This window comes from Pongo abelii, chromosome 8 (genome assembly GCF_028885655.2).
Source record: "Pongo abelii isolate AG06213 chromosome 8, NHGRI_mPonAbe1-v2.0_pri, whole genome shotgun sequence".
NCBI lineage: Eukaryota > Metazoa > Chordata > Mammalia > Primates > Hominidae > Pongo > Pongo abelii.
The window spans coordinates 102,006,695-102,031,720 of NC_071993.2; the positions used below are offsets into that span (position 1 = coordinate 102,006,695).

Genomic DNA, 25,026 nt, shown 5'->3' on the forward strand with positions numbered 1-25,026 from the left:
ACATTGATAACTTCATTGTTTTATTTTACACACTTATGTCTATAGTCTGCCTTAGATAGGGCTTGTAAACAACTTCAAGGAGGATAATTTTTCTACTAAATTAAGAGATACTATAAAGTGGTCATATAGGTGTGAGTCTGTTTCTAGAATGAATTCTATTCCATTGGTATAGTTGCCACTTTGCACCAATACCACCTTGTCTTAATTATTAGATCCTTAAGGTAAGTCTTGATATCTGGAATAGAAGTCTTCATTCTTTCTCTTTTTCAGTATTGTCTTGACTATGGTAGTGTCTTTGCTTTTCCACAAGTGACAGTTAACATTAGATGTCAACTGATTGTATTAAGGGATGCCAAGTTGGCTGGTAAAGCATTGTTTCAGGGTGTATCTGTGAGAATGCCGCTGGAGGAGATTGACATTTGAGTCAGTGGTCTGGGAGAAGAAGACCCAATGTGGGTGAGCACCATCCAATCTGCTGCCAGTAAGGCTAAAATAAAGTAGGCAGAGAAGTGGTAGAAGTAGCTTGCTAAGTCTTCTTGCTCACTCTCTCTTCCTTTGCTGGACACTTTGCTTCCTCTCCTCCTACCCTTGGCTATCAGACTCCAGGTTCTTCAACCTTTGGACTGTGGGACTTGCACAGTGTTCTACTGGGGTCTCTCTGGCCTTTGGCCTCAGAATAAGTACTGTGCCATTGGCATTTCTGGTTTTAAGGATTTTGAGTTTGGACCGAGTCACACTACCAGCTTCCCCCATGTTGCAGACAGCTCATCCAGGGACTTCATCTTCTAAGTCTGTGAGCGAATTCCCCCCAGTAAAGTCCCTTTCTTATATATGTATACATCATTAGTTCTTTCTTTCTGGAGAACCTGACTAATATACCACAGAAATTTTATAATTAATTGATCAATTCCTATATAAATTCTGATGAGATTTTGTTTGGTTTTTTTTTGTTTTTATTATTATTATTATACTTTAGGTTTTATTGTACATGTGCGCAATGTGCAGGTAAGTTACATATGTATACATGTGCCATGCTGGTGCACTGCACCCACTAACTCGTCATCTAGCATTAGGTATATCTCCTAATGCTAGGAGATATACCTTCCCCCTCCCCCCACCCCACAACAGTCCCCGAAGTGTGATGTTCCCCTTCCTGTGTCCATGTGAGATTTTGATGGATAATTCATTTAACCTTTAAAACACACTGAGAGGGCTGGTGGGGTGTTGGGGGATGCAGTGTCTCATGCCTGTAATCCCAGCAGGTTGAAAGGCCAAGAGTGGCAGATCACAATGTCAGGAGATCGAGACTGGGTGTGGTGTTGTGCACCTGTAGTCCCAGCTACTTGGTAGGCTGAGGCAGGTGAATCATTTGAACCTGGGAGGTGGAGGTTGCAGTGAGCCAAGATCACGCTATTGCACTCCAGCCTGGCGACAGAGCAAGACTCTGTCAAACACACACACACACTAAGGGAAGAAACACCTTCACTATATTGAGTTTTCAATTTATAAATATGATATAACTCTTCATGTATTTGTGTCCTTAATTTCTCCTAGCAATCTTGGGAGTTTTCAGTGCAACAGTGTTTTATGTTATCTGTTAGTTAATTCTTAAGTATTTGGGGCTTTTTACGGTTATTTAAAATTGTTCTTCTGACAATATCATTATCTTGTGACTTGTGTTTAATATGAAGTATTATTGATTTATTTTGAGATGGAGTCTCACTCTTGTCATCCAGGCTGGAGTGCAGTGCCTCCATCTCTGCTCACTGCAACCTGCGCCTCCCCAGGCTCAAGTGATTCTCCTGCCTCAATCTTCCAAGTAGCTGGGAGTACAGGCGCGCACCACCACAACCAGCTAATTATTGCATTTTTAGTAGAGACAGGGTTTCACCATGCTGGCAAGGCTGGTCTCAAACTAATGACCTCAGCTGATCCGCCTGCTTCAGCCTCCCAAAGTGCTGGGATTACAAACATGAGCCACTGCACCCGGCCAAGTAATGCATTCATTTCTTTATATAACCATGTATTCATTTCCTCTGTCCATTCCACTTCACCACCAGCAATGCAATTGTATTCAGTTACACAGTTGTACTCTCAAGACCTAAGTAAGACATTTTTGCTCCAGTTTACTTTGTGTCTTAGTGGCTTCTCTGAAATAATTCTGTAAAGATGTTCCTAGAAAGAACATCTTATTTTTAGCTAACTAAAAATCTTCAAAGGAATTGAAAAATAAGATGTTCATAGAAAGCTTTGAACAGCGGTGACACTTATCTGGAACACAGAAAGCCATGCATGCTTAGGAAAGATCTGAGAAGGCCTCAGATCTCAGTATGGAATAGACATGCAATAGGACATTATGAGCTACATTTTGTTATATTGCTTTTAAAAATATCTATGATATTTTATTATATAACTGTCACCTCCAAATCACAGCTATATTCTACCTACACACATGAACACACACACTTTTATTTATGTTTGTGTATGCTCAAATACACTTTCCCCTCTTCTTGACCTTAATATGTCTGCACATCTGTGTGTGTCCCCGTATGTGTGTATTTAATCACTGGAGGAAAAAAGAAAGGATATTCTTGGACAGACTGGCTAATTCAAGTTTATCTCACGTTATTCCCCTTGGCTGGAGTGACCTTCCTTTCTTTTCTCCCTGCATGTATACATATACACATAAATGCAAAAATAAACACATACCCAACGTATATCTTCAACACATACACATATACACATGTAGTTATATTTTAATAATCAGTTGGGAAAGACAGAAAGTATACAAGCTAATTTGGCAAGAGATCTATCCCCTAGACAGTTAGATAGGAGTAAGAGATTAATAAAGTTCATGTTTTAATGCTTTTAACATTTTTTTAATCTCATAGGATAATTTCTGATTTCTAATTTGTAGTAGCAAAGCAAAATATGGCATTTATAGGGTGCTTTCCATTTCATAGGCACTACAGATAAAATGTAGCTTATGATCTTAAGATTGTGTTACAAACAGAATTTTATTGGAGATGAAATAATAAATTTTCTTTCATACGGAAAAATTGGAATGGATTCAAAGGATGGGTACAATTAAAAGAGATAGGGCTCAGAGATGGCCTTCCTGCTATTAAGATAGGAGTAGATAATGACTGACACACAGGCAAGGAAACATCTGCCTTTTTCACATGAGGACGAAGGGCCTTGCTCTGCAATCTAGCAGCCTGACCTTTTATCAGACTGGAATGAAACAAAGCTCATAGAAGGGTGGTACAGCACCAAACCCTTTGTGAACTGGGGTGGTGTCAATATCCTTTGGATCAACCAGAGGCTTCAAGGTAAAATTCTGCAAAATGGTGGTCAGGATTAAAAACAGCTCCATGCAGGCCAGGCCTTCTCCAACACAAACTCTTTTTCCTAAAAATAACACACAAGTTCATTATGCATTTAATTCTGTAGCTGAGTTAACCCACAGGGAGGCTGAAATTAACATGGAATGAAGAAATATATTAATGAATGACTAACAAACCACAGCTTTTTCCATTTACACCTAAACCTGGTTTTTTTTATTTCTTTAGCACATATTACTGTGTATGTACTGTATGAAAAAATCTTTTCTGTCCTTGCACATTGGAACTGCTGTGCTGCAGCTTGCCAGTGACATATTTACACACACACACACACAAAAACAACAACAACAACAAAAAAAACACAGATCTCTCTCAACCAGCATGATATACAACACTGTATCTACTTCTCCATATACTTCTGACCCTGAACTTGACAAATAAATAGATTTATTTTCATCAGGATTCTAAAGGATAATCAATCTGACCATATACCTGCTTTAAAAAAGGGTCTATAGCTTATTTTTGCCAAGAATAAAAACAAAGGTCACCAACTGGCCACAGGCAATTCTTACAGTGTCATTTTTTTCCACAACTTCCACCCAGTTCCCCTCCCCCCAGCCATTACTAATGATTCATCACTCCCCAAACAGACTGGCAATTTCAAGTTTCTTCTCAGATTCTAGGAATTCTTCTATCTGGAATTGGCTTCTACTCTGCTTTGCCAGACAATAGTCCCCATATCCTTCCAGATTCAGCTAAATGTTATTTATTGTATGAAAACTTATTTTATATGTCAGGACATATAATTTACTCTCTTATCTGTTTTCCACAACATTCATTAATGCTTCTAATACACTACATTTCACATGAACTGTAAATTATTCATCTGTTTTACAGACTGGAATATAAACACTTAAGGTAAGCTTTTAGATCTTGTAATGCACACAGTAATACCCAGTGTCAGGACAAAAGCTGGCCTGCAAGCCATGTGAAATGAATAGAAATCTTGAGCAGGCTCATGGCGCAATAGTAGACTCCAAAAATAGAAAAGGAGATAAGAAGTCACATAGCAATGGCTTTTTTTGAGATTGTCTCTGGGCAATGCACATAATCTTGAGACCACAATATCAAGGGTTGCTCTACGCTTATTTTCTTATATTATTAATCAGGAGCAAATCTTTTATTTTTGTCTCTGTTTCAGTTATTTCTGTTGGAAACGTCTTTTACCCTCCTGTCCTCCTCCTACTCCTTTAGAGTGTGCTGAATATTCTCCACTTTTTCCTCTTTCCAGATCCATTATGTATTTGTTTATCTCATGTGCCTTTCTGTTCCCAGAAAACTGACCTCTAAGAATTGCATTAACCCAGGAGGTAGTTCCCTTCTGGATTCTGGATACATTCAGAGGCTCATATGTTGAAAAGTTCAGAGTATTTGTTCCCTCCATCCTACCCTGCCAGGCTAGTTTTGACAGTGGCAACATTCCTCTACCTATAGATGCTTCTCTTGGTGAGGAATCTGCTCATTATTCAGGCTCCAGCAACACTCTCCTTCCTTTGAATCTTTTGATCTAGAATTGTAACATCTTCTTGCCGATGTTACTCCTGAGTTCTTATCCACATTTTGTTACTTCTGCTTGCTTCACACCTCTCAAAACAATCTCTTTATTAAACTCTCTTTTATTATCCTTTTTGACATTGCCACGTTTCTTTTCAGGACCATTAAAAATTGAGGGAAGATACTCAAATGTGATTTCTTGCAAGAAAATTTCACTTACTATGTAACTATTCTGCCCCTACCCCTCTCAAATAGTCTGGAGCTCTCTCTCTCTCTCTCTTGCTTTGTATGTCTCTCTCCCTTTCTCTGCACTCCCAAAGAAGCAGGGAGCATAGCATTACTCATAAAGAAATTTCATTGCCTTTTCATTTGTATTCCCTTCCCTTAGAGGAAAGATCTAATACTTATTCACATTTTTAACCCTGGACCTGAGCATAGAATTGCTATATGTAAAGTGCTCAGTGAAGTTTATCGAGTGAACTGTCCCCTTGGTGTAAATGATAAATGTTTTCCTAGAATTGGACTTCTAAAAGGAGATTTTGATGACCTCAGCAGTGGTTCAGGAAACAGAATCTGTGAGCACAGTCACCAATCCCATGAGAAATAACCTGGTCTTTGGGAGTGGTGCCTCTGGCCTCATACAAATGGCAAATTGTTCAGCCCAGAGTAGCCTCCATGCAGAGCCCTTCCTTATCTCACTTGACCCCTGATTTAAACATAAAAAGAAAGCTTGCTTGCCTGCTGAAAAAGCCATGAAATAATCACTTCTTTTAAAGTTGCCACTTTCATCCAGGAAGTGGCCAGGGTCAAACTTCTCTGGATTGGGAAATTCCTTGTCATTGTACAGGACAGAATTCAGATCTGTTAAGATTGCTGTGCCCTGAAAGAAACAGAAAAAGAGAAGCCAGATCAAAATACAATGTTCATGGGATGCAAAAACCATAGATATGAAAGGCCAACATTTTGTATGCGTGGATTCTGCAGGGCTGACTATGGGACTTGAGTATATGTGGATTTTAGTAACTGTGAGGAATCCTGCAGCCAATGCCCCATGAATACCAGGGGATGACTTTAAATTAAACCCTTTAAAGAGAGATAAAGAAGGTGATCATATAATGATAAGGGGGAATTTCATCAAGTGGATATAAAAATTGTAAATGTACATGAACTCAACATCAAAGTACTTAAATATATGAAGCAAATATTAATAGACCTAAAGGGAGAGACAGACTCCAAAACAATAACAGTAGAAAACTTAACACCCTATTTTCAGCAATAGACAGATCATTCAGACTTGAAAATTAACAAACAAACAATGGTGTTAAACGGTTCCTTTGGCTTGACTTAGCAGGTATGCACAGTAAACTCCACCCAACAACTGAAGATACACACTCTTCTAAACAGCCCAAGAAACATTCTCCAGGATAAATCATAAGGTAGCGCACAGAACAAGCGTTAACAAGTTTTTTAAAGTTAAAAATCAAATAAAGTATTTTTTTCTGAAAACACTGCAATAAAACTAGAAATCAAGAACAGAAAATACTCAAATACCTAAAAATTAATTAACATGCTTATGAAGAAGCAATGAGTTAATGAAAATATTAAGAGAAAATATTTAACAATTTCTTGAGACTAATGATAATGGAAGTACCACATACCAAAACCTATGAGATACAGTAGAAGCGGTACTAAGAATGGAGTTTTAAAACAATTAATCCTTAGATTAAAAAAGAGAATGATCTCAAATTAACAATCTAATACTGAAACTTAAGAAACTAGAAATACCAAAACAAACCAAATTCAAAATACATAGAAGGACAAAAATAGTAAATATTATAGCATAAATCAATAAAATACAAAATGGATATAGGAACTAAGTAAAATACAAAGAACTCAATGAAAGAAAGATTTTTGGTTTCTTTTTTTTGAAATGATAAACTGACAAATCTTTAGCTAGACTATGAAGAAAGAGGGGAGACCAAAATAAGTAAAATGAGAGACCAAAAAGAGGCCATTACAACTGGACCACAGAAATGTGAAGGATCATTGGAGACTATTATGAACAAATATATGCTTACAAATTGGAAAATCAAGAAGAAATGGATAAATTTCTGGACTCATATAATGTACCAAGATTGAATCATGAAAAAAAAATGGAACAAGATAATAATTGAAAAACAAAATAAAATTAGTAATAACAATCTATCATCAAAGAAAAGCCGAAGACTAATTTTTTGGCTTCACTGCTGAATTCTACCAAACATTTAAAAACACACCAAGGAAAATTATTTTCAAAATCTTCCAAAAAATTGAAATGGAAGAAATCCTTCCAAACTCATGCTATGAGGCCATCATTCCCCTAATATCAAAGACACAGAAAAAAAAGAAAACTGCAGGCCAATGTCTCTGAAGAACATAGATGCAAAATATCTTAACAAAATACAAGTAGCAGGGGCACATTGGCTCACACCTGTAATCCCAGCACTTTGGGAGGCTGAGGTGGGAAGATCACCTGAGGTGGAGAGTTTGAGAGCAGCCTTACCAACATGGAGAAACCCCATCTCTACTAAAAATACAAAATTAGCCTGGCATGGTGGCACATGCCTGTAATCCCAGCTACTCAGGAGGCTGAGCCAGGAGGATTGCTTCAGCCCGAGAGGCGGAGGTTGCAGTGAGCCAAGATCGCACCATTGCACTCAACCCTGGGCAATAAGAATGAAATTCCATCTAAAAAAATATATACGGGAGTGGAGCCAAGATGGCCGAATAGGAACAGATCCAGTCTACAGCTCCCAGCATGAGTGACGCAGAAGACGGGTGATTTCTGCATTTCCAACTGAGGCACCAGGTTCATCTCACAGGGGAGTGTTGGAAAGTGGGTGCAGGAGAGTGGGTGCAGTGCACCAAGCAAGAGTCAAAGCAGGGAGAGGCATCACCTCACCCAGGAAGCACAAGGGGTCAGGGAATTCCCTTTCCTAGTCAAAGAAAGGGGTGACAGAAAACACCTGGAAAATCGGGTCACTCCCACCCTAATACTGCACTTTTCCATTGATCTTAGCAAAAGGCACACCAGGAGATTACATCCTGCGCCGGGCTCAGAGGGTCCTACACCAATGCATCCTTGCTCATTTCTAGCACAGCAGTCTGAGATCAAACTGCAAGGTGGCAGCGAGGCTGGGGGAGGGGCGCCCACCATTGCCGAGGCTTGAGTAGCTACACAAAGTGGCTGGCAAGCTTGAATTGCGTGGAGCCCACCACAGCTCAAGGAGGCCTGCCTGCCTCTGTAGACTCCACCTCTGGGGGCAGGGCATAGCCAAACAAAAGGCAGCAGAATCCTCTGCAGATTTAATGTCCCTGTCAGAGAGCACTGAATAGAGTAGTGGTTCTCCCAGCACGCAGCTGGAGATCTGAGAATGGACAGTCTGCCTCCTCAAGTGGGTCACTGACCCCCGAGTAGCCTAACTGGGAGGCACCCCCCAATAGGGGCAGACTGACACATCACAAGGCCATGTACTCCTCAGAGAAAAAACTTCCAGAGGAACGATCAGGCATCAACATTTGCTGTTCACCAATATCCGCTGTTCTGCAGCCTCCACTGTTGCTACCCAGGAAAACAGGGTCTGGAGTGGACCTCCAGCAAACTCCAACAGACCTGCAGCTGAGGGTCCTGACTGTTAGAAGGAAAACTAACAAACAGAAAGGGCATCCACACCAAAACCCCATCTGTACATCACCATCATCAAAGACCAAAGGTAAATAAAACCACTAAGATGGGGGAAAAACAGAGCAGAAAAACTGGAAACTCTAAATATCAGAACGCCTCTCCTCCTCCAAAGGAACACAGCTACTCCCCAGCAATGGAACAAAGCTGGACAGAGAATGACTTTGACAAGTTGAGAGAAGGCGGCTTCACACAATCAAACTACTCCGAGCTGAAGGAGGAAATTCAAACCCATGGCAAAGAAGTTAACAACCTTGAAAAAAAATTAGACAAATGGCTAACTAGAATAACCAATGCAGAGAAGTCCTTAAAGGACCTGATGGAACTTTAAAAAAAGGCACAAGATCTACATGATGAATACACAAGCCTCAGTAGCCACTTGGATCAACTGGAAGAAAGGGTATCAGTGATGGAAGATCAAATGAATGAAACGAAGCAAGAAGAGAAGTTTGGAGAAAAAAGAATAAAAAGAAATGAACGACACTTCCAATAAATATAGGACTATGTGAAAAGACCAAATCTATGTCTGATTGGTGTACCTGAAAGTGACGGGGAGAAGGGAACCAAGTTGGAAAACACTCTGCAGGATATTATCCAGGAGAACTTCTCCAATATAGCAAGGAAGGCCAATATTCAAATTCAGGAAACACAGAGAACGCCACAAAGATACTCGAGAAGAGCAACTCCAAGACACATACTTTTCAGATTCACCAAAGTTGAAAGGAAGGAAAAAATGTGAAAGGCAGCCAGAGAGAAAGCGCGGGTTACCCTCAAAGGGAAGCCCATCAGACTAACAGCTGATCTCTCGGCAGAAACTCTGCAAGCCAAAAGAGAGTGGAGATCAATATTCAACATTCTTAAAGAAAAGAATTTTCAACCCAGAATGGCATATCCAGACAAACTAAGCTTCATAAGTGAAGGAGAAATAAAATACTTTACAGACAAGCAAATGCTGAGAGATTTTGTCACCACCAGGCCTGCCCTACAAGAGCTCCTGAAGGAAGCACTAAACATGGAAAGGAACAACCGGTACCAGCCACTGCAAAAACATGCCAAATTGTAAAGACCAGCGAGGCTGGGAAGAAACTGCATCACCTAACATGCAAAATAACCAGCAAATATAATAATGACAGGATCAAATTCACACATAACAATATTAACCTTGAGGAGAGATGCCAAGATGGCCGAATAGGAACAACTCCGGTCTACAGCTCCCAGCATGAGCGATGCAGAAGATGGGTGATTTCTGCATTTCCATCTGAGGTACCGGGTTCATCTCACTAGGGAGTGCCACACAGTGGGCGCAGGACAGTGGGTGCAGTGCACCGTGCACAAGCCAAAGCAGGGCGAGGCATTGCCTCACTCAGGAAGCACAAGGGGTCAGGGAGTTCCCTTTCCTGGTCCAGGAAAGGGGTGGCAGACAGCACCTGGAAAATTGGGCCACTCCCACCCGAATACTGCATTTTTCTGATGGGCTTAGGTAACGGCGCACCAGAAGATTATATCCTGCACCTGGCTCGGAGGGTCCTATGCCCACAGAGTCTCGCTGATTGTTAGCACAGCAGTCTGAGATCAAATGGCAAGGCAGCAGCGAGGCTGGGGGAGGGGGGCGCCCGACATTGCCAAGGCTCGCTTAGGTAAACAAAGCAGCCCGGAAGCTTGAACTGGGTAGAGCCCATCACAGCTCAAGGAGGCTTGCCTGCCTCTGTAGGCTCCACCTCTGGGGGCAGGGCACAGACAGCAGTAACCTCTGCAGACTTAAATGTCCCTGTCTGACAGCTTTGAGGAGAGCAGTGTTTCTCCCAGCACACAGCTGGAGATCTGAGAAGGGGCAGACTGCCGGCTCAAGTGGGTCCCTGACCCTTGACCCCCAAGCAGAGGAACTGGGAGGCACCCCCCAGTAGGGGCAGACTGACACCTCAAATGGCCGAGTAATCCTCTGAGACGAAACTTACAGAGGAATGATCAGATAGCAGCATTCGGAGATCACGAAAATCCATGGCTCTGCAGACACTGCTGCTCATACCCAGGCGAACAGGGTCTGCAGTGGACCTCTAGCAAACTCCAACAGACCTGCAGCTGAGGGTCCTGTCTGTAAGAAGGAAAACTAACAAACAGAAAGGACATCCACACCAAAAACCCATCTGTACATCACCATCATCAAAGACCAAAAGTAGATACAACCACAAAGATGGGGAAAAAACAGACCAGAAAAACTGGAAACTCCAAAAAGCAGAGCGCCTCTCCTCCTCCAAAGGAAAGCAGCTCCTCACCAGCAATGGAACAAAGCTGGAAGGAGAATGACTTTGACGAGCTGAGAGAAGAAGGCTTCAGACGATCAAATTACTCCGAGCTATGGGAGGATATTCAAACCAAAGGCAAAGAAGTTGAAAACTTTGAAAAAAATTTAGAAGAATGTATAGCTAGAATAACCAATACAGAGAAGTCCTTAAAGGAGCTGATGAAGCTGAAAACCAAGGCTCGAGAACTACGTGAAGAATGCAGAAGCCTCAGGAGCTGATGCGATCAACTGGAAGAAAGGGTATCAGCGATGGAAGATGAAATGAATGAAATGAAGTGAGAAGGGAAGTTTAGAGAAAAAAGAATAAAAAGAAACGAGCAAAGCCTCCAAGAAATATGGGACTATGTGAAAAGACCAAATCTACATCTGATTGGTGTACCTGAAAGTGATGGGGAGAATGGAACCAAGTTGGAAAACACTCTGCAGGATATTATCCAGGAGAACTTCCCCAATGTAGCAAGGTAGGCAAACATTCAGATTCAGGAAATACAGAGAACACCACAAAGATACCCATCGAGAAGAACAACTCCAAGACACATAATTGTACAATTCACCAAAGTTGAAATGAAGGAAAAAATGTGAAGGGCAGCCAGAGAGAAAGGTCAGGTTACCCTCAAAGGGAAGCCCATCAGACTAACAGCTGATGTCTCGGCAGAAACTCTAGAAGCCAGAAGAGAGTGGGGGCCAATATTCAACATTCTTAAGGAAAAGAATTTTCAAACCAGAATTTCATATCCAGCCAAACTAAGCTTCATAAGTGAAGGAGAAATAAAATACTTTACAGAAAAGCAAATGCTGAGAGATATTGTCATCACCAGGCCTGCCCTAAAAGAGCTCCTGAAGGAACTGCTAAACATGGAAAGCAACAACTGGTACCAGCCGCTGCAAAATCATGCCAAAATGTAAAGACCATCGAGACTAGGAAAAAACTGCATCAACTAATGAGCAAAATTACCAGCTAACATCATAATGATAGGAACAAATTCACACATAACAATATTAACTTTAAATGTAAATGGACTAAATGCTCCAATTAAAAGACAAAGACTGACAAATTGGATAAAGAGTCAAGATGCATCAGTGTGCTGTATTCAGGAAACCCATCTCACGCGCAGAGACACACATAGGCTCAAAATAAAAGGATGGAGGAAGATCTACCAAGCAAATGGAAAACAAAAAAAGGCAGGGGTTGTAATCCTAGTCTCTGATAAAACAGACTTTAAACCAACGAAGATCAAAAGAGACAAACAAGGACATTACATAATGGTAAAGGGATCAATTCAACAAGAAGAGCTAACTATCCTAAATATATATGCACCCAATACAGGAGCACCCAGATTCATAAAGCAAGTCCTGAGCGACCTACAAAGAGACTTAGACCCCCACATATAAATAATAGGAGACTTTAACAGCCCACTGTCAACATTAGACAGATCAACAAGACAGAAAGTCAACAAGGATACCCAGGAATTGAACTCAGCTCTGCACCAAGCAGACCTAATAGACATCTACAGAACTCTCCACCCCAAATCAACAGAATAGACATTTTTTTCAGCATCACACCACACCTATTCCAAAATTGACCACATACTTGGAAGTAAAGCTCTCCTCAGCAAATGTAAAAGAACAGAAATTATAACAAACTATCTGTCAGATCACAGTGCAATCAAGCTAGAACTCAGGATTAAGAATCTCACTCAAAACCACTCAACTACATGGAAACTGAACAACCTACTCCTGAATGACTACTGGGTACATAACAAAATGAAGGCACAAATAAAGATGTTCTTTGAAACCAATGAGAACAAAGACACAACATACCAGAATCTCTGGGATGCATTCAAAGCAGTGTGTAGAGGGAAATTTATAGCACTAAATGCCCACAAGAGAAAGCAGGAAAGATCTAAAATTGACAACCTAACATCACAATTAAAAAAACTAGAGAAGCAAGAGCAAACACATTCAAAAGCTAGCAGAAGGCAAGAAATAACAAAAATCAGAGCAGAACTGAAGGAAATAGAGACATAAAAACCCATCAAAAAATTAATGAATCCAGGAGCTGGTTTTTTGAAAGGATCAACAAAATTCATAGATCACTAGCAAGACTAATAAAGAAAAAAAGAGAGAAGAATCAAATAGATGCAATAAAAAATGACAAAAGGGATATCACCACCGATCCCACAGAAATACAAACTACCATCAGAGAATACTACAAACACCTCTATGCAAATAACTAGAAAATCTAGAAGAAATGGATAAATTCCTCGACACATACATCCTCCCAAGACTAAACCAGGAAGAAGTTGAATCTCTGAATAGACCAATAACAGGATCTGAAATTGTGGCAATAATCAATAGCTTACCAACCAAAAAGAGTCCAGGATCAGACAGATTCAGAGACGAATTCTACCAGAGGTACAAGGAGGAGCTGGTACCATTCCTTCTGAAACTATTCCAATCAATAGAAAAAGAGGGAATCCTCCCTAACTCATTTGATGAGGCCAGCATCATCCTGATACCAAAGCCGGGCAGAGACACAACAAAAAAAGAGAATTTTAGACCAATATTCCTGATGAACATCGATGCAAAAATCCTCAATAAAATACTGGCAAACCGAATCCAACAGCACATCAAAAAGCTTATCCACCATGATCAAGTGGGCTTCATCCCTGGGATGCAAGGCTAGTTCAACATACACAAATCAATAAATGTAATCCAGCATATAAACAGAACCAATGACAAAAACCATGTAGTTATCTCAATAGATGCAGAAAAGTCCTTTGACAAAATTCCACAGCCCTTCATGCTAAAAACTCTCAATAAATTAGGTATTGATGGGACATATCTCAACATAATAAGAGATATTTATGACAAACCCACAGCCAATATCATACTGAATAGGCAAAAACTGGAAGCATTCCCTTTGAAAACTGGCACAAGACAGGGATGCCCTCTCTCACCACTCCTATTTAACATAGTGTTGGAAGGTCTGGCCAGGGCAATCAGGCAGGAGAAAGAACTAAAGGCATTCAATTAGGAAAAGGGGAAGTCAAATTGTCCCTGTTTGCAGATGACATGATTGTATATCTAGAAAACCCCATTGTCTCAGCCCAAAATCTCCTTAAGCTGATAAGCAACTTCAGCAAATTCTCAGGATACAAAATCAATGTGCAAAAATAACAAGCATTCTTATACACCAATAACAGACAAACAGAGAGCCAAATCATGAGTGAACTCCCATTCCTAATTGCTACAAAGAGAATAAAATACCTAGGAATCCAACTTACAAGGGACGTGAAGGACCTCTTCAAGGAGAACTACAAACCACTGCTCAAGGAAATAAAAGAGGATACAAACAAATGGAAGAACATTCCATGCTCATGGGTAGGAAGAATCAATATTGTGAAATGGCCATACTGCCCAAGGTAATTCATAGATTCAATGCCATCCCCATCAAGCTACCAATGACTTTCTTCACAGAATTGGAAAAAACTACTTTAAACTTCATATGGAACCAAAAAAGAGCCCACATTGCCAAGTCAATCCTAAGCCAAAAGAACAAAGCTGGAGGCATCACGCTACCTGACTTCAAACTATACTACAAGACTACAGTAACCAAAATAGCATGCTACTGGTACCAAAACAGACATATAGATCAATGGAACACAACAGAGCCCTCAGAAATAATGCCGCATATCTACAACTATCTGATCTTTGACAAACCTGAGAAAAACAAGCAATGGGGAAAGGATTCCCTATTTAATAAATGGTGCTGGGAAAACTGGCTAGCCATATATAGAAAGCTGAAACTGGATCCCTTCCTTACACCTTATACAAAAATTAATTCAAGATGGATTAAAGACTTACATGTTAGACCGAAAACCATAAAAACCCTAGAAGAAAACCTAGGTATTACCATTCAGGACATAGGCATGGGCAAGGACTTCATGTCTAAAACACCAAAAGCAATGGCAACAAAAGCCAAAATTGACAAATGGGATCTAATTAAACTAAAGAGCTTCTGCACAGCAAAAGAAACTGCCATCAGAGTGAACAGGCAACCTACAGAATGGGAGAAAATTTTTGCAATCTACTCATTTGACAAAGGGCTAACATCCAGAATCTACAATGAACTCAAACAAATTTACAAGAAAAAAAACAAAAAACCCCATCAAAAAGTGGGCAAAGGATATGAACAGACACTTCTCAAAAGAAGACATTTATGCAGCCAAAAAACACATGAAAAAATGCTCATCATCACTGGCCATCAGAGAAATGCAAATCAAAACCACAATGAGATACAATCTCACACCAGTTAGAATGGTGATCATTAAAAGGTCAGGAAACAACAGATGCTGGAGAGGATGTGGAGAAATAGGAACACTTTTACGCTGTTGGTGGGACTGTAAACTAGTTCAACCATTGTGGAAGTCAGTGTGTCAATTCCTCAGGGATCTAGAACTAGAAATACCATTTGACCCAGCCATCCCATTACTGGGTATATACCCAAAGGATTATAAATCATGCTGCTTTAAAGACACATGCACACGTATGTTTATTACGGCACTAGTCACAATAGCAAAGACTTGGAACCAAGCCAAATGTCCAACAACGATAGACTGGATTAAGAAAATGTGGCACATATATACCATGGAATACTATGCAGCAATAAAAAATGATGAGTTCATGTCCTTTGTAGGGATGTGGATGAAGCTGGAAACCATCATTCTCAGTAAACTGTCGCAAGAACAAAAAACCAAACACTGCATGTTCTCACTCATAGGTGGGAATTGAACAGTGAGAACACATGGACACAGGAAGGGGACCATCACACACCAGGGCCTTTTGCGGGGTGGGGGAGGGGTGAGGGATAGCATTAGGAGATATACCTAATGTTAAATGAGGAGTTAATGGGTGCAGCACACCAACATGGCACATGTATACATATGTAACTAACCTGCACGTTGTGCACATGTACCCTAAAATTTAAAGTATAATAAAAAATAAAAATAAAAAAAACAGAGCCACTAATTTTAATCCATTTTTCTAAGTCACATAACTCAGGAATGGAAAACCAAACATCATATGTTCTCACTCAAAAGTGGGAGCTAAGCTATGAGGATGAAAAGGCATAAGAATAATAGAATAAACTTTGGTGACTTGAGGGAAATGGTGGGAGAAGGCACACATTGAGTACAGAGTACGCTGCTCGGGTGATGGGTGCACCAAAATCTAAGAAGTCACCACTAAAGAACCTATTCATGTAACCAAACACCACCTGTTCCCCCCAAAACCTATTTAAATAAATTATTTTAAATGGAGTTACTAATTTTTAAAAAATTCTAATAGAGCCAGCAAAGGCCATAAAGTTTTCATGCTTGTATGCCTAATAACAAAAATTATCACAAAAAGACTGCAAAACCCACAACCGGTGATTGGGGCCGATGGGGGAGATGGAATATCCCAGACTCCAAGTAAAACCCATGCCACCCCAAGACAGTTTATGGTGCCTCGGACATCTTGGTTCCTCCCTTGACACCTGGCATCAAAAACTAGAAGGAAAGAAGTATGTGGTCACAGGATAGGATGCCTGAGTTATGACTTTGCCAAACCTGTAGATGAGGGAATCTATAGTTCTACTACTATGATATTTGATGTCCTAAGACCTCTAAGGAAAGGTATAGACATAATATCTCTCACCTTTGGAATAAGGTATTCTCTAAACCGAATGTCTTGAGTCGCTGCATGGGACAGGCCAGTGGGGAAGAGGTCAATATATCTCTGGATCTCATGCACCACAGCATCCATGTAGGGCATCCGGCTCCTGTCCTGCATGCAGGGACTTCAGTTTTTGCTGACCACATGATTAATTTCTTCCTGCACTTTAGCTGGCAAGACAGGAGTCAGAGTTTATGTGAAATGAAAAAAAACTTGAAGTACCCTTTTTTTGATCCCTTCATCATTGTCCCATTGTAGGTGGAGATGGGCAGATGGAAAATTGTGTCACTACCTCCATAGAAGAAAAAACTAAAGAAACAGTTTGCATTTCTTGAGAAAACTGAAAGCTCATTAGATACCTAAATATAAGCAGGTATGAAATACAATTGCACCATCACATTCAGTTCTCCACTCTGGTTCCCTACTCTGTTTACTTTTCTTGACAGACTCAGAGATCTGGATTTGAAGAATCATTGAAGAACATGTAGTTTAACTACATTGGGTGTGCCAATTTTATCTTAAATATTTAAGTTTCAATAATCTAAGAACTATACAGTGCAGTTCAGGAAATGCTTAATAAAAATACATATAATAACGTATTTAATTGATTCAGCAGAGAAAATTAAGAAGTTAACATTTATTTTGAAGGCATGAATAATATAGGACAGACATACTATACTTTTCATTATATTACTCTATAATTCTTCAAACAATTCTACGTGTTAGGTATTATTTTGTGCATTTTACAAAGAAACAAGTCCAGAGAAGTAAATAAAATTTCCTAAGGATGCTCAGGGTATATGTGGTCTTTCTTGTATTATCCCCCTTGAACAGAAAAGGGACCAGAGGTATGGAGAGTAATCATGTGTTTGCAGGTCAAACAAGCCACCTATTAGTAGAATCAGAATTCAAAACCACTGCTATTAAAGTTTATAGCTCATTTTTGAAAATAACAATGCCACACTGCTGCTTTAGTTTATTGTTATTTACGTACTACCTGAAGAATATGTCTTTGTAATAGAGCATGTGCAAATTCTGTAGTTTGATAGCTATCAAAAATAAAAACAAATTTGAGGCATGTTTTAAATATCTCCTTCTCAGGCTGAGAGAATGGAGTTTTATATAGAAGAGAGGGGAGATAGAACAGGGTCAGGAACTAGTTATAAAATTGAAATGCTCAGTAGAATGGCACAGTAAGGGATGAAAATAGAAAGAAAAGAAAAATATATGTGGACATGACTTAAGAAAAAATTCAAATGGAAAATGAAAATGGAAGTGATAGGAAATATAACGGGGTGGGTGTTTGCAATATGCAAAAGACTGACTGGAAGGTTTGGAGAGGAATGTCATATACTAATTCTGGTCATAATCAACATAGGTGGTATGAAAGTTAGGGAACAGAAGAACCGTATCTCACAATGTAGCAAAATAATTTTGCGGCTATGCTTCTAAATTTCAGTACTCAGAAAACATCTCTTATCTATAATGGGAGGGCAACAGGACCTTAAACAAAGTGGAAAAAATTGGTGCTGATATCATGGAGATAAGCTTCATGAGGTTTAATCATATTAAACATGCCTCAATGCACCAAATCACAACACATGATATAGTAGTGAAAGGAACATCCTCTTAGATTAAGACTCGATAAAAAAGAGGTGGAAAATGAGAAAGTTGAATTTGAAACAGAAGTTAGGTTTATGAGGAAAAATGTGTTTATCCAAAAGGGTTTTCTAGAAAATAACTTTGGGAGGGGGTGTATAACCCTTGAGAGTGAGTCGTTTTGTGGAGAAAGATTGTAACTTTATTGAGTGAATCCCTACATTGCAAATGAATTTGGGTAGAAATATCTTTTGACAAAAACATATTTATCTGAACATGGAAGGCACATCAAGTGAGATCTTTTGAGGGAATAAGAGAGACTAGTTCCTTCCAGATCCTGAGATAACTCTCTTACTGCATCTGTTCCAACCCAAATCAAGAATCCTGCACCATAGCAGGGAGAATAATGACCTCTGCCCTTAAAATCTCTGTCATTATTCAAACATTTTATTCTCTTTTTATACTAGGAACTAATTTGAATTGAATCTACCCAATGGTAGGTAGATATACTAACGATGAGAACATTTCCTGTACATTGTGTTGGCAGGTAAATGGTGAGGTGATTATCAGTGTTCTCTGTCAGTTTCTACCTGAAATTTGATCCTGCCCATCATCTGTGATCATACCTGAGATCTCAGGGTGCTTCAGCAGGAGCAAGAGTCCATATCTCATTGTGGTGCTCGTTGTCTCTGTTCCTGCACTAAACATATCCCTTATAGTAGCAACCAAGTTGTCCATGGTAAATTCAGATGGTTTATTGTGTTTTTCCTAGCAATGACATGTTAAAATTACTTAATAAATAAAAAGCTTTTCAAGTAACACAATACTATTCAATATAACATCAGTACCTAGCAAATTAAGCCAGACATTAGAGTGTGCTATGGGTGAAGATAATGTTAGATGTACTGATAGGATTGCCTCAAACTGTTAAAATATGATCAGAGTTACAAACTTTCAAGTCCTTTCTGATTCTTCACTTTCTAACCCACTAGAGCCAATCAATTCTTTTGTAATTTCTTTTTGAGACAGAGTCTTGTTCTGTCTCCCAGGCTGGAGTGCAATGGCATGATCTCGGCTCACTGCAACCTCTGCCTCCCAAGTAAAAGCAATTCTCCTGCCTCAGTCTCCCGAGAAGCTGGGATTACAGGCACATGCCACCACATCTGGCTACTTCTTATATTTTTAGTAGAGGTGGGGTTTCACGATATTGGCCAGGCTGGTCTCAAACTACTGACCTGCCGGACTTGGCCTCCCAAAGTGCTGGGATTACAGGTGTGAGCCACTGTGCACAGCGTGTAATTTCTTTTAAACATACTTTTGATTAAGTCATTACTGCTAATCACTGTCAACTCTAGCATCTGTTGTCTATTTCATCATGTCTAATTTTTCATTCAAGTTTCCTGAACTAAGCATGCCCAAACTACAGCACTATTTCCAACTCCACCAGTCATTACACCTACCACCACTCCTCTATTACAATCAAGATAGCCTCTTTGAAAATTTCACAAACTTGATTACTACACTCATCATCTCCTGGATCTATTTTCTCCTCCCTGTTTATCTATGTCAGAGTTTCCTCAAAACTACCTGATCTGTAAATGAATATTTCTTAGAGATTTTCCAAAAGTAAGCCTTTCTGGCTTTCTATCCATTCCTGTGTTCCCTCATTTGTTACATCTTCTCTTCATGGAAGCATGATATGTTATCACCAGTCTTGAATGGATGTGTGCATGTGTGTGTTTGTGGGTTTTGATCTGCCCCCAGATAAAGAACCAGGTTTAACATGGTGAACATAAAACCTAAGTCTCTTTGAGTGAGAACTTAGAAATATCATGAGACACTCAATATGGCTTACACAGGTAATAGGTTGCACAAACAATGAATACACTTTAGGTCAGAGCATTTGTTTTCATATCTCAGTTTCACCAGGAAAACCAGAGCATATCAATGAGTCATATCACACATAAAGGCAAAGTAGCAAATCAAGATCACATTATACCTCTTCCATTTTAATCAGAAAGTAGTCGATAAAGTCTCGAGGATTATTGATGTCCAGAGATTCTTGATGTTCTTTTACTTTCTCCAAAATAAAACTTCTTTGGAGAGCATAATTTTTAAATATCACATTATGACTTCCTGGGAACACTCGTAAAAAGGGGAAAGCATTGTAGAGCTGAAAGAAGAAAGAATCCTTCATTAATTCATTCACCAAACACAGGCCCTTAGTATTTATCAGACACTAGCTATATGCTAAGTAGACAAAGATAAATAGACGTGCTTCCTGCACAAGAATGCATTCAGAATTTGAAGATGAGAGCACTGAAAAAGTAGGCAGAGAGAGTATGCACAGGTTACAAAGCAACTTTAAGGCTAATCACATTAATTTCCTGACCATAACTCTCTGAAGGAAGTCAGGAAATTACCCCTGTTGTCACCTCTCTTCAGATGAGGATATTGAATTTCATAAGGTTAATCAACAATTCAAAGATGCCAAACTAGCGATCTCGGAGCTAATGCCCCGTGTTCGTACCAGTATACTCAATACATGTTTTACCAGGGGATAGTCTAAAACTTTATGAAGACTCATACGCATTTGTTGTAATGAAGAAATAGTACACCTAAAAGACTAAGGAATTGCCCAAATTACTTAGCTTATACATATGTATACACACACACAGACATGTATTTTTATATGTGTGTGTGTCTGTGTATGTATATGTGTGTGTGTATGTGTGTATATATATATATATATATATATATATATATAAAACATTTTGGCATTTCACCCTGAAGAATGTGCATATTTTCTGACTCATGTTTTTGCTGGTCCTAGAGCTTACAGAACATGCTTTAGAGAATACCCTAATGACACAGTGCCCTTGGAAGGCATCAACATAATATATTCAAGCTGGTAGTTTGAATCAAACTAGATACAGAATCAGAAATCAGGAAATCTAGAGTCTAGATTTTGCTTGTTCATTGTCTTAGCTAGGCTACTTTGAAGTAGCTTTGGGTCAGTTTCCCATTCTAGTAAATGAGAGACATTAGACTATTTTTTTTCTAGGGTCCTTTGAAGGTAGGTCACATCAGGACCTTATGATCAGTATAGAATTTTAGTTGTTAGTGATTGTAAAACATAGGTTACTAATATTTTCTTACTGTGTACCTAAGAAATACATCTTAAATCACTACGCTCTATATCTGAGGATCTAAAAAAACAAAAAACAAAAAAGTTTTATCCAAACAAATCTTGCTATAAATGTAGCACTCTGAGATTATATATTTTTTGTATTCTACCTTATTTCCTGTTTTCAATCTTTTTGCATCACATTAGATTGATCTGAGAACTCACTAATGGGTTGCAAATGATAGTTTGATTAGCATTGCTTTGGGCATATTTAAATAAGGCAGAGAGATGGCATAGGCATGAGCAATAGATGAGCTAGAAAACTATTATACATTCAAAAAGAACCTTGGTTTTACCTGTATCCAGGAGGTGCTTGCATTTTCGAAGATTTCATTAAAACACTTCATCAAGGCTTGAAATTTCTGATCACTGTAGTCAAAACGATTTTGGAAAATGATGGAGCTGATCACATTGCAGGGAACACATCCCAGAAGAAAAGTGGGATCACAGGGAGATGCTACAAACAATACCAGTCAGACGTTAGTACATAATTTTCATATAAATCTAAAATTGACTGCTTAAAATAATTGGAAATGATTGACTTGTAAAATGTTCTAGTAATAGAAACTACCTGGACATCCACCATTACTATAAACTTCAAATGCCTAAAATAAAATTTGCTGTGTTTCTCCAAATAAAACTGTCTAATCCAGTCCAGTTTATTTGATAATTTTGCCTGAAGGAGTCTCTTATTTACATCATTTTCCAAAATGTTCTAATTCACAAGAAGGAATACGAAATAAAAAGAGGCCATTTAAAATATCTTTTAATGTATGGGATTTAATTATCAGTATTGATACGTCCTCGCCATGCCAACAGATAACTAAACAACATTAAAAGACAGTCAAAATACTGAAGAAAATTGAAATACAACATTACAAAACACAGTTCAAAAATGTGGTTGTCTTTTATTGTAAAATATAAAAATAATGAGAGAAATGGGAATTATAGTCACATTTTTGAAAAAAATACATTGTGTGTAGAAATAGGCTTCCTATATACAATAAAGAGCATGGCTCCATTTTTGGATGTTCATTTGCTAGAAGTTTTGAAGACTCACCCCAAACTCTTCCCCTTCTACCCACACCTGGACAAACTAAAAAAAAAATGCATTAGGGTTCCCCTCCTTTGACACAAACAGGAAGTTTAAGCCACACAAGCCCTGACCTGCACACAGGAATCTTCAACACAGCCCTAACCCCTAATCACCATAGAAACCTCATGCCACTATCCTCACCCTGCTCTTCCAATGTCATTTTTGGACCTGGTTGGGAGTCAGCCTGCCCTTCACTGAAAGCAACATTAGGTGAGTAATAAAATTTTCATATCCTATTGGTGTTTGTGTGACATCATTAGTCACACAACCAGACTTTGGATGAGAGGTAGATCCCTCCTACTCCTGTGTGGTGAAAACCACAACACTCCAACTCTAGAAGGAAAATGCAAGCTGAGATCAAAAAGTAGAAGTTAGAAGGAAAATTAACTCTGCTCAACCTATGAAAATAACTTCCAACTGTTAATGTTATCGGTGATGAAATGGGCTTCCCCAAGAGTGTGAGTTTCCTATAACTAAGTGGAATCAAGCAGATTTGGGATGATCATAGGTCAGGAAATTGAGAGAAAGCAATAGTCACCATGGAAAAAGTTGAACTACTTAAGTTCTGCTTCAATACAAATTAAAGATACAACTCATTTCAAAGATAATATATACCAAAACCCAATTTTCATTGCTTGACTAATTCTATTTCCAAATTTTATTCAAAGAAAGTAGTCGGAGATTTACAATAATTAACATGGTTTGCACTTTTGTGTATTAAGAGCAGAAAAAAAGTAGAATCAACCTATCTGGCCAAAATAGAGGATTAGTTAAATAAACTCTGGTATATCCAAAATAATGGACTATTGTATTATCCAGCTAACAATGTTCTTGAAAAACATTTAAAAGTTAAACACATATTCATTCAATACATGAGATTATAAAACCACATATATCTTACAATGCTGATCTTACCACTTGCCTGCCCTGCCTGCCCCTTTCTCCTCCACCTCCTCTCCCAGCCATGCAGGTGCACACCCACATCTACATGCTGCAAAGATGTGTGCTGCTGTGGTTCTATTGCTTCATATTCACACTCCTTCCTGAGAGGTGAACTGCAGCCCTACACTTTGGAGGTAACTGGCAACCCCTGCATTGTTCTTACATAATTTACTACAAAAGTTACCTAATTTTTTAAGCTTTTGTGGCTAGGATGCTAGCTGATTGCCAAAATCCATGTTTTTTTTCTTCATGTGCACAAAGTAAACCACATTTTCCAGCTTCTCTTGTAGTTAGGTGTGGCCCTGTTACTAAGTGGCACACAAGAGAGAAGTTATGTGTGCGTGCCACTTTTATGCCTGGCCTGTATACTATTTGTTCTTTAAGTTGCTCTTTTCTTCTTCCTGTATCACACAGAGAGATGAACCATTGATGATATTGAAAGTCATTTCTTGAAGATTGCAAAGCCCAATTAACCTGGTACCTAATAAGACTGTTACTCCAAACACTTCACCTCTTAATTACTGTCATGTGAGCAAAAAGTAAACTATGATACTTCAGCCATCAAATTATTTTGTAGTCTATTTGCAATACCATTTGTTCCACCCAAACGATTAGTGTTAACTATATGAAGAAATAAACACCATTGGTTTTTTTTAATGCTTCCACCAGACACAAGGCTTCCTCTTGAATTCGGTCTTCAATTGTTTTCTTCCCCATCCCCATATTTCTCAAAACCATGAGACAGAAATGCCGGGTTTGCTTCCATGTTTCTCCATTGCTATAAATAACCCCTACCAACACAAAAGAAAAAAGAGAGAGAGAAAATATTCTTCGTTGTCATGAATACAAGCTGACAGTTCTCAACTCAAGAAATAAGATTGACATTTTAGTAGGGATGTAAATATAATGGTGTCAGAATCAGAAATTCCCATTGAGCCCTCACCTACCTCCTCTCTTAATCCAAACTACTATTTAACTGTCAGGATTATTAATTTTGCATATTGCTAAGCTATTCTTAATCCACCAGCTGTGCTAAACCTCAGAATAACTCTGTGAAGTAAATGTTTTGTCCTGTTTTACAAGATGCTAAAAATCATAAGGGCAAAATGCTTGCTCTATGATCCCACAGCAATCAACATGGTGAGTCCTGGTCATAGGTTAAATTTCAGGGCTGGATTTTCAGACTGTAAGTGAATTTTAGGAGAAACAACAAGAGGAGGGAATTCTTAGGAGAATATGAGAGAGCAGTTTTTCATTGGAAGAAATCTCCTCAGATAAGGGGTACAGTCATTAAACAGATAGCTCATCTCATTTTAACATCCCCCCTCTATTCATTAAATCTCTTCCATGAAATATGGAAGGAAACACCAAAGAAGTTCAATATTAGGCTGCCAGAGTCAAGACCAGATCAAGAGGCAAAAATAAGCTCATAGGATACTTTTCCAGGACGCCTCTTAAAGAACAGTGCAGAAGAGGTCAGGACCTCATTCAGGTCATATCTCTGTTTGCCAGAACCCCGTGATTCACCAGAAGACTGGACAGTTTAAGGCTAGCTCCAAAAAC

At 39.0% G+C, this 25,026-nt stretch overlaps 1 protein-coding gene across 1 annotated transcript in view; it reads right to left on the reverse strand.

Annotated features, from left to right (window-relative positions):
• Positions 1-2,951: 2,951 nt before the first annotated feature.
• LOC100449185 (cytochrome P450 2C31-like) overlaps positions 2,952-25,026 on the reverse strand; it is a 77,489-nt gene continuing 55,414 nt past the window's right edge. Inside the window, 7 exon segments of the mRNA XM_063727673.1 lie at positions 2,952-3,411; positions 5,637-5,778; positions 16,622-16,809; positions 18,865-19,006; positions 20,238-20,411; positions 21,722-21,882; positions 24,105-24,254. Coding sequence (XP_063583743.1) covers positions 3,230-3,411; positions 5,637-5,778; positions 16,622-16,809; positions 18,865-19,006; positions 20,238-20,411; positions 21,722-21,882; positions 24,105-24,254 — 1,139 coding nt within the window. The 3' untranslated portion in view covers positions 2,952-3,229.